This window comes from Camarhynchus parvulus, chromosome 23 (genome assembly GCF_901933205.1).
Source record: "Camarhynchus parvulus chromosome 23, STF_HiC, whole genome shotgun sequence".
Classification (NCBI taxonomy): domain Eukaryota; kingdom Metazoa; phylum Chordata; class Aves; order Passeriformes; family Thraupidae; genus Camarhynchus; species Camarhynchus parvulus.
Genome location: NC_044593.1, coordinates 452,386 through 464,749, shown reverse-complemented (window position 1 = coordinate 464,749; position 12,364 = coordinate 452,386). Strand labels below are relative to the sequence as shown.

The window sequence follows — 12,364 nt, the reverse complement described above, 5'->3', positions numbered from 1 at the left end:
GGGGGCGCTGTGCGGCGGGGCGGGGCCGGGCCCGCAGCGGGCCGGGCCGGGGCTCGGGGCGGGGCCGGGATCGGGCCGGGCCGGGGCTCCGGGCGCCGCGGCGGGGCCATGAAGGACTGCGAGTACCGGCAGATCTCGCCCGGGGCGGCGGCGACGCCGGGCCCGGGCCCGGGCGGGCCGGCGGCCGCGGCCCCGCGGGCCGGAGCGGCGCGGCGGCCCCGCAGGAAGTGGGAGGTGTTCCCGGGCCGCAACCGCTTCTACTGCGGCGGCCGCCTCATGCTGGCGCGGCACAGCGGCGTCTTCGCCCTCACGCTCGGCCTCATCCTGGCCACCAGCGGCCTCTTCTTCGCCTTCGAGTGAGTCTGGGCCCGGCGGGCTCGGGGCCCCGGCGCCGTGCGGGCTCCGTGCCTCGGGGCCGCCCCTTGCGGCTGCTGTGTCCCCGTTAAGGCCTGCCTTTGGGGCAGCCGGGGTTAGCTGCACCCCACGCTGGCCCCGTGCCGGGAGGGAGGTGGGCTGGGGGTCCCCTGCCCCCGTGGCATCCCCGCTGTCCGTGCTGCCCGCTGCCCTTTCCCACTGTGCAGCCCCCAGACCCCCTGTGCCGGCAGTCACTGCCCCATCACCTGTGCCCAGGTGTGTTTGTGGGGGGCAGGGGTCGTTCTGCGCCGTGTTTGTTCAGTCTGGCCCCAGGGAGGGGTTTAACGTCCCCCTAGGATGCCCCCCTGGGCTCTGAACACAGCCCCCAGGTCTCCCCTTTTGCTCCCAAGAAGAGAATTGGCCCAAAATCGCACCTAGGAAACCCCCGAGGCTTGTGGGCTTTGTCCACCACTGGGATCTAGGAGCGGTGTTTCTGTTCCTAGCGGGACCTTCGGGGTCCCACCTGGAGGGTCTGCGCTGGGGCTGGGCCCCCATTGTGCAGCAGAGTCTGGGGAATTGGGCTCTGCATCTCCCCAGTGCCCTTTCCTTTGGAAGCTGGTCCAGGGAAGCTCCCTGCTCCTGCAGCCCGAGGGAGGGGAGAGCCAGGAGCATCCCGGTGTGTCCTGTGCTGCCTGGGGGCTGGGGAAGGAGCGCCCTGGGTTCCTCACGCCTCCGAGGGTTCTGCTGTCCTGCCTGTCTCTGTCCCGGGAGGGATGGGAGCCGCTTCTCCCCGGAGCGGGGGCCCACGCCTGCCTTTGGATCACGGCGTTGTCCCTGCAAGGCTCGGAGCAGAGCTGCCCGAGCCTGCTGGTGGGGAGATGAAAGTACTTGATCGGATTAGAGGCTCTGAGAAGTCAGATGAGCTGAAAGGGACAGGCAGCTGCGGGAGGCAGGCACGGCATCCCGATGGAAAAACCCCTTTCTCAGCATCATCCGTGCCCTGACAGCTCCGTGCCAGGTCGGGGGCTGACGGGCAGCTCAGCACAGTGAGGGCTTTGTGTTCCGGGCAGAGCACACAGGACATCTGCTCTGCCTCCCTTCTTGCCGAGTCACTCTCTCGTGCTTGAGGATGCCCTGGGGCTCTCCCAAGTTGTTATTTTTGCAGGATTCCTCTGTTGCACAGACTCCAGTTTGCTGGGTTGCAGTAAATACATCTGTCTGTGTCTGCATTTCATGGTTTCTGTGGGAAAACCTTGCACAGGTGCCCAGAGCAGCTGTGGCTGCCCCTGGATCCCTGGAAGTGTCCAAGGCAAGGCTGGACAGGGCTGGGAGCAGCCTGGGACAGTGGAAGGTGTCCCTGCCCATGGCAGGGGTGGCATTGGATGGGCTTTAAGGTCCAAACCAAACCCTTTGGGGATTCTATGATTTGTGTGATTTTTGTTCCCTGGTGGGGCAGAGTGGGCTCTGGAGGTTCTCTCAGGAAAGGGCTGACAACAAGCTCACGTCTCTCCTTTCACTGACCTTTCTGTGGATGACTGAGGGGCTCAGGCCTGTACTGAAGGGGTTTTGTTGCTTGGTTCTGGATAGCTGAGCTGGGGAGGTGAAACAAAAGTTGCTTAATCCTCTCAGAGTGGTGCAGAGCCTGAGCACTGCCTGCAGCCCTCGGGGCTGGGGCAGCCCATCGTGTGCTGGCTCTGGGTGCTCTGCAGGAGGGGACAGTGGCTCTGTGTGCGCAGGGCTGTGTCCTCTGCTGTCCTCAGCTGCTGCCTGCGGGTAACGGAGCTGCCCTGGTGTGGGGTGTGATCACACCAGCCCCATCTCTGCAAAACCAGCCCCAGGTCGGCTCCTGAGCCCACTGCCCCGTGATAGGTTGTGGTGTGATGTCCCAGCTGACAGCGGGTCTGTGCAATGATTGATAACAATTCCATTTTATTTATCTTTCAACAGCTGCCCCTTCCTTGCCAGTCACCTGACCCTGGCCATCCCCATCATTGCTGCCGTCCTCTTCTTCTTTGTCATCAGCTGCCTGCTCCAGACGAGCTTCAGGGACCCAGGAATCCTGCCCAGAGCCACCCCCAGCGAGGCTGCAGACTTGGAGAGGCGAATTGGTGAGAGCTCTGATCCCTGTGTTCAGCTCTGTGTGTGTCTGTGCACCTTTCAAGCTCAATGAGGCCCCTTCCTTGGATCTTGGCTCCTTTGGGTTTGTCCAGGGGGGACAGAAATTCAGAGTATCAGATTGTGAGGCTTGACAGTGCTTACCAGTCATGATGAGAGGTGCAACAAGCTCCTCTGGCAGTGCCTCAGAGAGGATCTGCACAGCAGCTCAGGTGGTTTTTGCTCCTGTTCAGTCCCAGTGTTTTCCCAGGCAGCAGAGTTGAAGGACAATTAATGCTTTTTGATATTGCCATTGAGCCTGCTGTGCTGCAAGGTGTTCTTTAGAGTAGGCTGATGTTTGTCCTCTTCTAAAAACTGCTCTGTCACGCTGGTTTGGGGACAGCCAAGGAGGTGTTTGCATCCAGGAGCTGAGGACCTTGTTGATGTGACAGGTTGGAGCAAATGCTTTAGCAAAGCTGATATGAGACAGCTTGAATCTGTCCTACTGAAGACAGATGCAAGGCAGTAATTCTGCATCTGATTTTAAAGATGGTTTTTAAATATCCCCAGAGTGGTGGTCCATGTTTCTATTTATAAGGGCCTAAAGCAGTAATCTGGCTGCAGATGCTGCCTGATGTGCCAGCTGTTACTGCTAATATAATCCACTTATTATCCTCTTAACATGCTCACTGTTGCATCACTATTTTCAAAGAATTCCTCACAGCTGGAAAGGTACTTTTTTGGGACTGTCTAAAAGGAGTAACCCCAAAACTGTAAACATGATACCAGGGGTTCCCAGCTCTTGCTGTGTACAGGAACAGTCTCCAGCCCCCAGGGAATAATGGAGTGCCAGCACACAGAGATTTAACTTGCAGTGCCCCTAAAAATCCTCAGTCTAAACCTGGAGGAGGAGGAGGAATCCTCTTGTGCTATGAACACAAACATGTCAAATTCCAGGGAATCTACTGGAGCACTTGAGACCTGCTGCTGTCCTTCCCCACAGTGACGGAGGCGAGTCCCTGCAGGCTGTAGGGTGACAGGCTGTGTGCTGGCAGTGGCAGGGATGCTCCTGTGGCAGAGCCACACGTGCCTTCACAGCCAGGCTGCCTGTTGTGACCTGCTGGACACGCCGAGATGAGCTGGTGTTCCTGGGCTGCTGCTTCACTCTCACTGTTTGTAAATTACTTGATGTTCCACAGCACTGGGCACTCACTGCTTCCTCTTGGCATCCCAGCAGCATCTCCACTGAACAAAGACAAGCCATAAATAATGCTGGAGCTGACTTGAGCTCTTGGCTGCCCACCCTGCAACAAATCCTGTGTTCCGTTAAAGCCAGGAGAGCATGTGCCAGCCCCTGCCCCGGCTGGGGGTGGTGGCACAGGGGTGTGAGTGTCCCTCCCTGTCCCTGCAGACAGCATGGGCAGCTCCACGTACCGTCCCCCTGCCCGCACCATGGAGGTGGTGATCAACAAGTACGTGGTGAAGCTCAAGTACTGCTACACCTGCAAGATGTTCCGGCCGCCGCGCACCTCGCACTGCAGCGTCTGCGACAACTGCGTGGGTGAGCAGGGCTGGGGAAGCTGGGCAGCAAATGGGGTATCCTGAGCTGGGAGGGACCGACAGGCATCACTGATCCAGCCCTGGTCCTGCCCAGACACCCCAACACCGCCACCCTGGTCATCCCTGAGAGCATTGTCCAAATGTTCCTGGAGCTCGGGCAGCCTCGGGCTGTGCCCATTCCCTGGGGAGCCTGGGCAGTGCCAGCACCCTCTGGGGAAGAGCCTTGTCCCAATATCCAGCCTGGCCCTGCCCTGACACAGTCCATCCATTCCCTCTGGTCCTGTCACTGATCCTGTCACTTGTGTTCCTGGACAGATTGCTTTTTGCTTCTCCTGAAGGATTATAAAATACTGCATGGTCTGTCTCCTTTGCATTTAAATTGAAAGCAGCAGTAGTGCAGTGTTTCAGGGCAAGGGGCAGCACATCCAAGACTCCATGGCTCTGTTTTCCCTGGTTTTGGAAGGAGGGTTCTGTAAAATGCAGTGCAGGCCTGCACAAACACAAGGTTTGCTGCAGGCTCCTCAGTGTGTGTGGCCAGGCTGGGACAGACACTGTGGAAACTTTGTGCCTCTGCCCTGCTGCAGAGAGGTTGTGCCCTCGGAGTGCAGGGGGAACATGGGTTTGTAGCTCCTCATTTTGGGGGGCTGAGCAGAGTCTGCTCCATGCTGGGTGTGGGGTGGCAGGAGCCCTCCTCACCTCGAGCCTTTGTTGCAGAGAGATTCGATCACCACTGCCCCTGGGTGGGCAACTGCGTGGGCAAGCGCAACTACCGCTACTTCTACGCCTTCATCCTGTCCCTGTCCTTCCTCACCGCCTTCATCTTCGCCTGCGTCGTCACCCACCTCACCCTGCGTAAGTCCTGCCCGGGGGGCTGTGCCTCCAGCTCAGCTCTGCTCCCTGCTCCCGTGGGACACAGCACGGGGAGGGTCTGCGGGGTTGCACCAGCTGAGGGACTAAAGCATCCCACGGGTCTGCTGCACCTCACTGCACAGGGGCTTTGGGGGCTGGGGAGGGGATTTGCTTCCCAGAGCAGGTGAGCTGCCGGTGCAGCCACCCTTACCCTGGCACGGAAGGTGACTTTGCCAGCAGCCCCAAATCTCCTGGAGCCGTGTCCATGCACTGACATTCCTGCAGCGTCCCAAACTGCAGGTGTTCCTCAGGCACACAGACACAGTCACACGGCCCACGGGGTGGAGTTCTGGCTGCAGGGGCAGGGCTGCCTGCTGGGATGCCATTCCTTGTTCTCTCTTTGCAGGCTCTCAGAGGGATGGGTTCCTGGCCACTCTGAAGACAACCCCTGCGAGATATCCTTCTGCTGGCAGCAGCTGCTCGGGGTGCCCAGCACCGCTAATCACTGACACAGAGGGACCAGGAGCTCTTTGCAGCTCACCCTGGTGTCCTTTCCCCAAAGTATTTTAGTCCCCTGGCTACCTGGGACTCAGGGTGGGTTGTTTCCCAGTTTGCAGGTTTAGGTGGAAAGGGAAGAGCTGGAGCAGATTGTGCCTTGGTGGTTCCCTGCAGACCAGCCCGGGGAATGGGAAGCTTGCCCAAACCTCCCCAGACAGTCCTCTGCCTCTCCTTGTGGGATGATTTTGTTCCTGGAGACTTCCTTGACTTCTGTTTCACTGTGCTGGAGCTGGTGATTTGTTTTTTCTCAGTCTGGTCCATTTTGGGCCTCTCAGGTTTTCACACTTACTTGGTTGCCTCCAACCTGACGACAAACGAAGATGTAAGTACCTGGATGCCTGTCCTGCTGCCAGGCTGCCCGTGACCCATCCTGAGCAGCTTTCAGGGCATTCTTGGCTGCCCCAGTGCAGTGTTTCACTGCCTGTGCTAACCCAGTGCAGAGCACAGCCTGTGCCCACGGCTGCACTTTCAGGTGGCTGAGTTAGAACCATCACGTGTGTGTTTTTTCCAGTCTGTTTGTGGCCTTGCTTAAATTAGGAGTTGTGAGATTAAAAAAGGGAGGCTGGCCCAGGGGAGTATTTGGGTGTGAGCTTGGTGATCTGAATTCAGCATCCCATGTAACCATGGGTTTCCTCTGAGACCCTGGGCCAGTCCCTTTGTGTCTGGCAGTTCCTCATCTCTAATTAGCAAACAATGTACAGACATCTGATGAGATTTACCTTCAAATCTGGGGTGTGCACAGGCTCTGAGGACCAAATGAGTGCCCTGAGTGGGGCAGATTGTATGGAAAAGCAGGATCTGTCTGATCCTCAGAATCAAAATTCGCCCTTCTGGCCAGAAGTACCTGTAATCCTTGCTGGGAGCTTCCAGCACTGTAGAAAGTGTGTTTGCATCCCTTTTGGTTTTGCTTTTTCCACCTTACATTCAGAGGTGTGGCAGAACTGCTCAGGGCTGTGTGGGTGAAGCTCACAGTTTGTACCCCAGCTCTGGGAGCACCATGGCTCCAGCCTCGTGCTGCAGCTGGGGAGGGGAAGTTGAACAAGAGGAGGAAATGTGCTGGTGGAGGTGCTGGTGCTGGTTCAGTGCAGCCTGAGGCAGCTGTGGCCGCTGCCCACCCCCTGTGCCACAGGCAGTTTCGGAGCAGAGCTGGGGCAGCTGCAGGGGTGGGGACAGAGGAGCCCCTGGGCCGGGAATCCCCAGGCTGTTTGTGCAGCCTGAGGGAGCAGAGCCCTGCTCTGATGGGTGCCAGCCCGGGGGACGGGGTGGTGTGGCAGGTGGTGACAGCAGTGACAGTGAATTGCTGTGCAGCACGGGGAGGGCACAGCTTGGGAGCTCTGCAGCTGCAGGGCTGCACTTGAGCAGAGGCAGCACGTGGCTGCTGTGCCTGCAGGTGTCCTCCCTGTGCTCTGGGACAAACCTTCCACTCCTGCAAGGATCCACTGCTGTTGTGTCACTGTCTGCTCTCCATCCTTCCCCTCCTAATCTCTGTCCATCCCTTTCAGATCAAAGGCTCCTGGTCAAACAAGAGGGGCTCGGAGTTTGCCAATCCCTACAGCCATAAAAGCATCCTCACAAACTGCTGTGCAGTGCTGTGTGGACCCTTCTATCCCAGGTAAGAGCCCGTGGCCTCCAGGCGCTGGGAATTGCCTCCTGCCACGGGAGAGCACAGGACAGCTGCAGTTCCATCACAAGATGGGGCAGCTGGGCAGAGTCAGGCCCTGCTCTGCTCCTCACCTCTGAGAGCCTGCCTGGAGCTCCCAGCCTGTCCTGGGATGTGGGGTCCCTGGGGGATCCAGGCTGGAGTCCTGGAGCAGCTTGGTGGTGCTAACAGCAGCAGAGTAAAGTGTGGTTTATATTTTGTGGTGTACATTTTGTATCAGGCCCTGCTCTCTGCAGTGTCCCCAGGCTTTGTGGTGGGTTCAGAGGTGCCAAAATGCAGTGCTGCCATTCAGAGCTGGTCAATGTGTGCATGCAGGGAGCCAGGCTGGGAGGTTGTGGGGAGGAGAACAGCATTTTACTCTAGTTTGTTCCTCTTTCATGGGGTTTCATGTTGCAAAGCCCTTTGGCCAGTTGCCCTTTGGGTTTGTGGTGGCCCGGAGCTCCCTGTGGCTCCTGGGATGGGCAGGAACCCTGTGCTCCAGCATCCTGCCTGTGCTGTGCTCAGCAGCTCCTGGGAGAGGAGCCTTCCCTGTGGCCTGTGAGCCCCCAGGTTCAGTCTTTGTTCCCTGAACTGCTCTTCCCTTCCTGTTTTGCAGTTTGATAGACAGAAGAGGATTTATCCAGCCAGATATCGGGACCCCGTCCAGTCCCAAGAGTGAAATCCCTTCCCTTGGAGCCAAAACTGACACCAGCATGGTAGGAGGCATTCCCTAGCAGTGCTGTGATGTCCCCAGTGCCTGCTGTGCCTGCACCTTGCTCCAGCCAGTTCCTTCCCCTGCCCCATGCCCGGCCTCAGGCGGGACAGCCCTGGCACCCAGAGCTGCCAAAGACTCGAGCCATGCGTTGCCTTCTTTTTTTACATTTATTTATTACTTTTTGTTCATTTGTTTCACTGTGAGGTGGCCTGTCAGGGGTGTTGCCTGACAGAGCCCAACAGCTTGTGGGACCCTTGGACTCGTGCTGGAACAGGGGGTCCCCAGGAGCCCCCAGAGCCTGAACTCCAGGGCATTGCTGTGATTCCTGCTGGGAATGAGATGGGCCAGGGCTGGGAGGTGGCACTGGCAGATGATTCCCACTCGGGGCTGGGCTGGAGGAGGTGTCACCTCCCTGGTGTCCCTGTGAGCTCCATCAACACTCCCTGTTCCCTGGGCCCACCTGGAAGGGCTCTTCTGGCACTCAGGCCTGGAGGCAAGTGAGGATGTCCTGGGTGATCCCTGCTGCTCCTGTTTGCTGGCTGGGGCTGTGCTTTGGCCCTGCCAGTTGGTCAGACACATTTTGCAGCAAGGACACGAGTCAGGGGACCCTCATCTAGCAGGGAAGAAGAAACACTCTGTGCTCTGTGACTCTCAGGAGATGCACAAGGCTGCAGGGGTCAGGTTTGGGAGCTGGAGCTTCCCAGGGTTGTGTCCTGTCTGTGGGAGATGAAGAGGCAGCAGAAAAGTGTGGGAATTCCTGAATTCCCTCCCAGGTGGGGTTTCACGAGGAAGCAGTGCGGGGGTGCTGGTCTCTGATAAGCTCATGGTGTGCTCTTGGTTTGGTTTCTGAGCAGCAGAGCGTCCCCAGGGCTGTCCCCAGTGCCCTGGGAGCCGTTCCAGCTGCTCATCCCTGAGCACCCCTCTGCACCCAGGCAGCCAGCTCCGTGTCCCTGGGCTGAAGGCAGAGTCACAAACCTTGTAGCAATACTTGAATCGTGTTACTCAAAGCTGCTGGATATTTTTGCACAATTTGTAGGACTTTTTTCTACGTAGAACATTTTCTTTGCTGTGCAGGGAGCGCTGTGCACGCTGGCACCAGGCAGAGGCTCACAGTGCCGTGCTGCCTGTCAGGTTTCCTTGGATCAGACAGACCAGTTTCACCCTCGGGCAGGGGCAGCACATTTTGGGGGGCAGCCCAGCCCCCCTGAGCTCACCAGCATCGTGCTTTGTACTCTGCAAGTGCCTGTGCCAGGGGGATGGCAGAGGAGCAGTGAGGAGGGGGTTACCAGGGGCCAGACTCCTTCCTGTTTTTATTTAAACCAGTTTCCTTTGTTACTCAATAAAATTTTATTTTGAAAGAGTTAACTGCTTGGATGATTATTTCCTCCTTGAAGACAGAAGGGGGCAGGTGTGTCCCGGTGTTTGGCATCTCCCAGGTGCCAGCTGCCCTCTGTTGGGCTCAGGCCCCACCTGGAAGCTCCTGCAGGGAGGGATGAGCAGCAGCTGGCGCTGCTGTGACTCCTCTGGAGTGAAGGGAATTTGCTGTCCCGCATTTCCAGGCTGGGCAGGGGCTCATCCCCTCCGGCTGCTGTCACCTCAGTGTCCTGTCCCCAGCTGGAATCTGTGCCCCCGTCTGTGCCAGCCCTGTGGCCCCGTGGCAGGTGTGAGGTGCATAACCTCTGGTGTCTTCCCCAGGAGGATGCCTGCCAGGACTTTGCCATTTCCTGCACAGCCTGACGGGATTTGCCCCTCCTCGGACGTTTGCCCTGATTTCTGAGGGTTGGCTGGTAAGAAAGTGCTTCCTTCTCCCTCTCACCACTGCAGCCACCCATCTCCACTGCATGACAGCTCTCAGAGCCCATCACCCCCAGCCGTGCCACCAGCCATCCCACCAGAATGCCACCCACGGGGGCACGGTGCTGTGGGGTCAGGGGGCACAGGAAGGCTTTGCCAGAAGAGGAGAGGTTTGGTTTTTCCTGGCTTTGTGCTGGGCTGGAACCACCTGATCTGCCTGGGGACACTGTGGGACACTGTGGGACACTGTGTGACATTGTATGACATTGTGGGACACTGTGGGGCACTGTGTGACGCTGTGGGACACTGTGGGACACTGTGGGACACATGGCAGAGGGCTCTGCAGCCTGGGGCTGGCTGGAGCCCAGCCAGACGTGGCTGTGTGAGGGAACCCCAGCCAGGCAGAGGTTTGGTGTTTGGAGGAGCCGTGGCCCCTGGGGCGGGTCTGGACCCCCAGCCCTGACCCATTCTGTGGCCCTGGTGACCCCTCTGGCCCCTCTGCCCGTTTTCCTCTCTGCAACACCCGCTCCTCCTCCTGTGGCCAAGGTAAGTTCCTTCAGGGCACTTGGGATGGGACGTGTCACCTGTGGGCTGTGAGCTGCCCCTCTGCCCCCTCCCTGCAGCCCCCCATGAGCTCCTGAGCCCCCTCCTCCCTGTGCCCCAGCCTGGTGCCACTGTGCCAGCGAGCCTGGATGCTCGCCCTGCTCCTGCTGCTCCTCAGGTCCGTTTCTGGCACTAACTCTCTTTTTCTCTTCCTCCCCTCGGCTCTCCCTCGCTCCGGGCGGATCCAGCGCCGCAGCAGCAGCAGCCTGAGCCTCTCGTGGGGCAGCCACGGCAGCCGAGCCCACAGCCATGACCACCCGAGTGCCTCCGCTCCTCCCTGCGTCCGTCCCTGCCCCGGGGCGGGGGCAGCGGAGCTCGAAGCCATACAGCCCCTGCGGCGAGGAGAGCGCTGAAAACCGCAGCCAGCCCCTGCCGTGCCCCGCCGGACAGACGGACCGGGGCGCCGCTGGGCGCTCGGTGCCGGCGCCTCCCTGCCTGGAAATGTCGTGGTTGGCATCCCAAGTGGATTTTGGAAGGAGCAGGATCTCTCCAGAGCCTTTACAGCCAAACCAGGGGCACCAAACCCTCCCAGCCCCTCCGAGCCGTGTCCGTGTGCCACAGGACTTTCCCGATGGGAATTTGTACCTGGTCAGTTCATCCCTGCAGCCCCCGGGCCAGCTCCCCCTGCCAGCCTCATCCCAGCACGGCTCTGGATTTAGGGGAAGGGGCTCCAGCACCTTGAGCAGCCTCCCTGGGCTGAGAGCTGTGGGGCAGCCAGGCCTGCCCCAGCCCTGTAGGATTCACCGTCTGTTTATGCCTTTTACTTTTGTAACAAAATGAAAGTTTCTCCTATTTAGCGTACTCCGGTGTCTGGCTCTGCTCGGCGGGCGGAGGGGAGCGGCTCCTGCCTGGGCAGGCCCGAGCAGAGCCGAGGGAAGCCACCGAGGGCTGGCGCTGCTGTGCCACCAGCCCTGGGGATGGGAGCCAGGAGCGCCCCAAACCGGGCTGTGGCACAGTCCGGGGCCGCTCTCGACCATCCAGGGCGCTGCGCCCTCCTCCAGGCTGGGAACGAGCCATGGGCAGTGCCCGCAGGACCCGGGGCACCGTGAGCACCCTCGGAAAAATGCGCTGTCCGCTGATGTGTGGGAGCTGGCGGCGTCCCCACAGCCAGGGGGAGCAGCAGGGCCGGGCAGGGTGGCCGGGCGGGCTCTGAGCACCGCTCCCGTGCCGCTGGGAACGGCCACGAGCATCCTCTGCCCGGCCCACGCCTGCCCTGGGCTCCCGGGACGTGCTCCGGCCTGGGCAGCGGCCCCAGGGCTGGGCTCAGCGGGTGCCCCCTCCCCGGGGAGCTCACAGAACCGCAGAACGGTTTGGGGAGCTCACAGAACCACTGAATTGTTTGGGGAGCTCACAGAATGGTTTGGGGTGCTCACAGAAGCACAGAACGGTTTGGGAGCTCACAGAACGATTTGGGGAGCTCACAGAACAGTTTGGGGTGCTCACAGAACCACCGAATGGTTTGGGGTGCTCACAGAACCACTGAATGGTTTGGGGAGCTCACAGAATGGTTTGGGGTGCTCACAGAACCACCGAATGGTTTGGGGTGCTCACAGAACGGTTTGGGGAGCTCACAGAACCACCGAATGGTTTGGGGTGCTCACAGAACCACTGAATGGTTTGGGGAGCTCACAGAACGGTTTGGGGAGCTCACAGAACCACCGAATGGTTTGGGGTGCCCCTTCTGGCGCTGCCCTCCGGCCTTTGGGGCACCCACGGGTGCTCTGTGGGGTGATGGTGCAGCCCCCCTGCCCAGGATCTGGGCTCTGCCCTTCACCCAGCCCTGCTGGCCATGGCACCGGTGGAGCCGAGCCTCCCTGAGCCTCCTCAGCCAAACCGGGCAGCAGCTCAGGCCCTTGGGGATCCCACCGGGGTCTCCCCTTATGCAGGGGGGGCAGGATGGTCCTGGGCACACTGTGAGTCCTTCACCAGGCCTGGGGACTGCAGACCCCAAACCCACATCATGGCCTTGCTGCCCGAAGGAGTGTGAGCTCAGATTAACCCACCCAGGGATTCCTGCCTGGGGTTTTCCAGGGGAAGGAGGTGGATTTGGCAGGCTGATACATTGGGGTGACCCTTTGGCCCCAGTCCTGCTGTGCCTGATTGAAATTCTTGAAGTTCTCTGTGGGTCTGCTTTGTGTGCTGGGCAGAGGGTGGAGGACAGGCCGTGGTCTCCTGCTCACCTGTTCCTTCGGGATCAG

At 59.7% G+C, this 12,364-nt stretch overlaps 1 protein-coding gene across 4 annotated transcripts; it reads left to right on the top strand.

Annotated features, from left to right (window-relative positions):
• The first annotated feature begins 108 nt into the window (after window positions 1-108).
• ZDHHC18 (zinc finger DHHC-type containing 18) lies at window positions 109-10,945 on the top strand. 4 transcript variants are annotated; one of them, XR_004061353.1, is made up of 10 exons: window positions 109-356; window positions 2,302-2,462; window positions 3,860-4,009; window positions 4,723-4,860; window positions 5,264-5,312; window positions 5,635-5,737; window positions 6,918-7,027; window positions 7,671-7,770; window positions 9,465-9,556; window positions 10,355-10,944. XR_004061353.1 is itself a non-coding variant. In XM_030964702.1 (9 exons), exons 1-9 carry the CDS (start codon window positions 109-111, stop codon window positions 9,504-9,506), a joined length of 1,101 nt encoding a protein of 366 aa, XP_030820562.1. In that variant the 3' UTR covers window positions 9,507-9,661. The 4 variants fall into 4 exon arrangements, 2 of the variants coding, with proteins under 2 accessions (XP_030820562.1, XP_030820563.1); XR_004061354.1 differs by having other exon boundaries at window positions 216-356; window positions 2,377-2,462; window positions 10,355-10,945; XM_030964702.1 differs by lacking the exon at window positions 10,355-10,944 and having other exon boundaries at window positions 9,465-9,661.
• The last annotated feature ends 1,419 nt before the right edge of the window (window positions 10,946-12,364 follow it).

Bases quoted from the DNA above. Each gene is read 5' to 3' on its own strand.
- ZDHHC18 (XM_030964702.1), top strand. From the start codon at position 109: ATGAAGGACTGCGAGTACCGGCAGATCTCGCCCGGGGCGGCGGCGACG. The intron at 2,463-3,859 runs GTGAGAGCTCTG...CTGTCCCTGCAG, and splicing joins AGACTTGGAGAGGCGAATTG to ACAGCATGGGCAGCTCCACG. The intron at 5,313-5,634 runs ATATCCTTCTGC...CTTCTGTTTCAC, and splicing joins CTGAAGACAACCCCTGCGAG to TGTGCTGGAGCTGGTGATTT.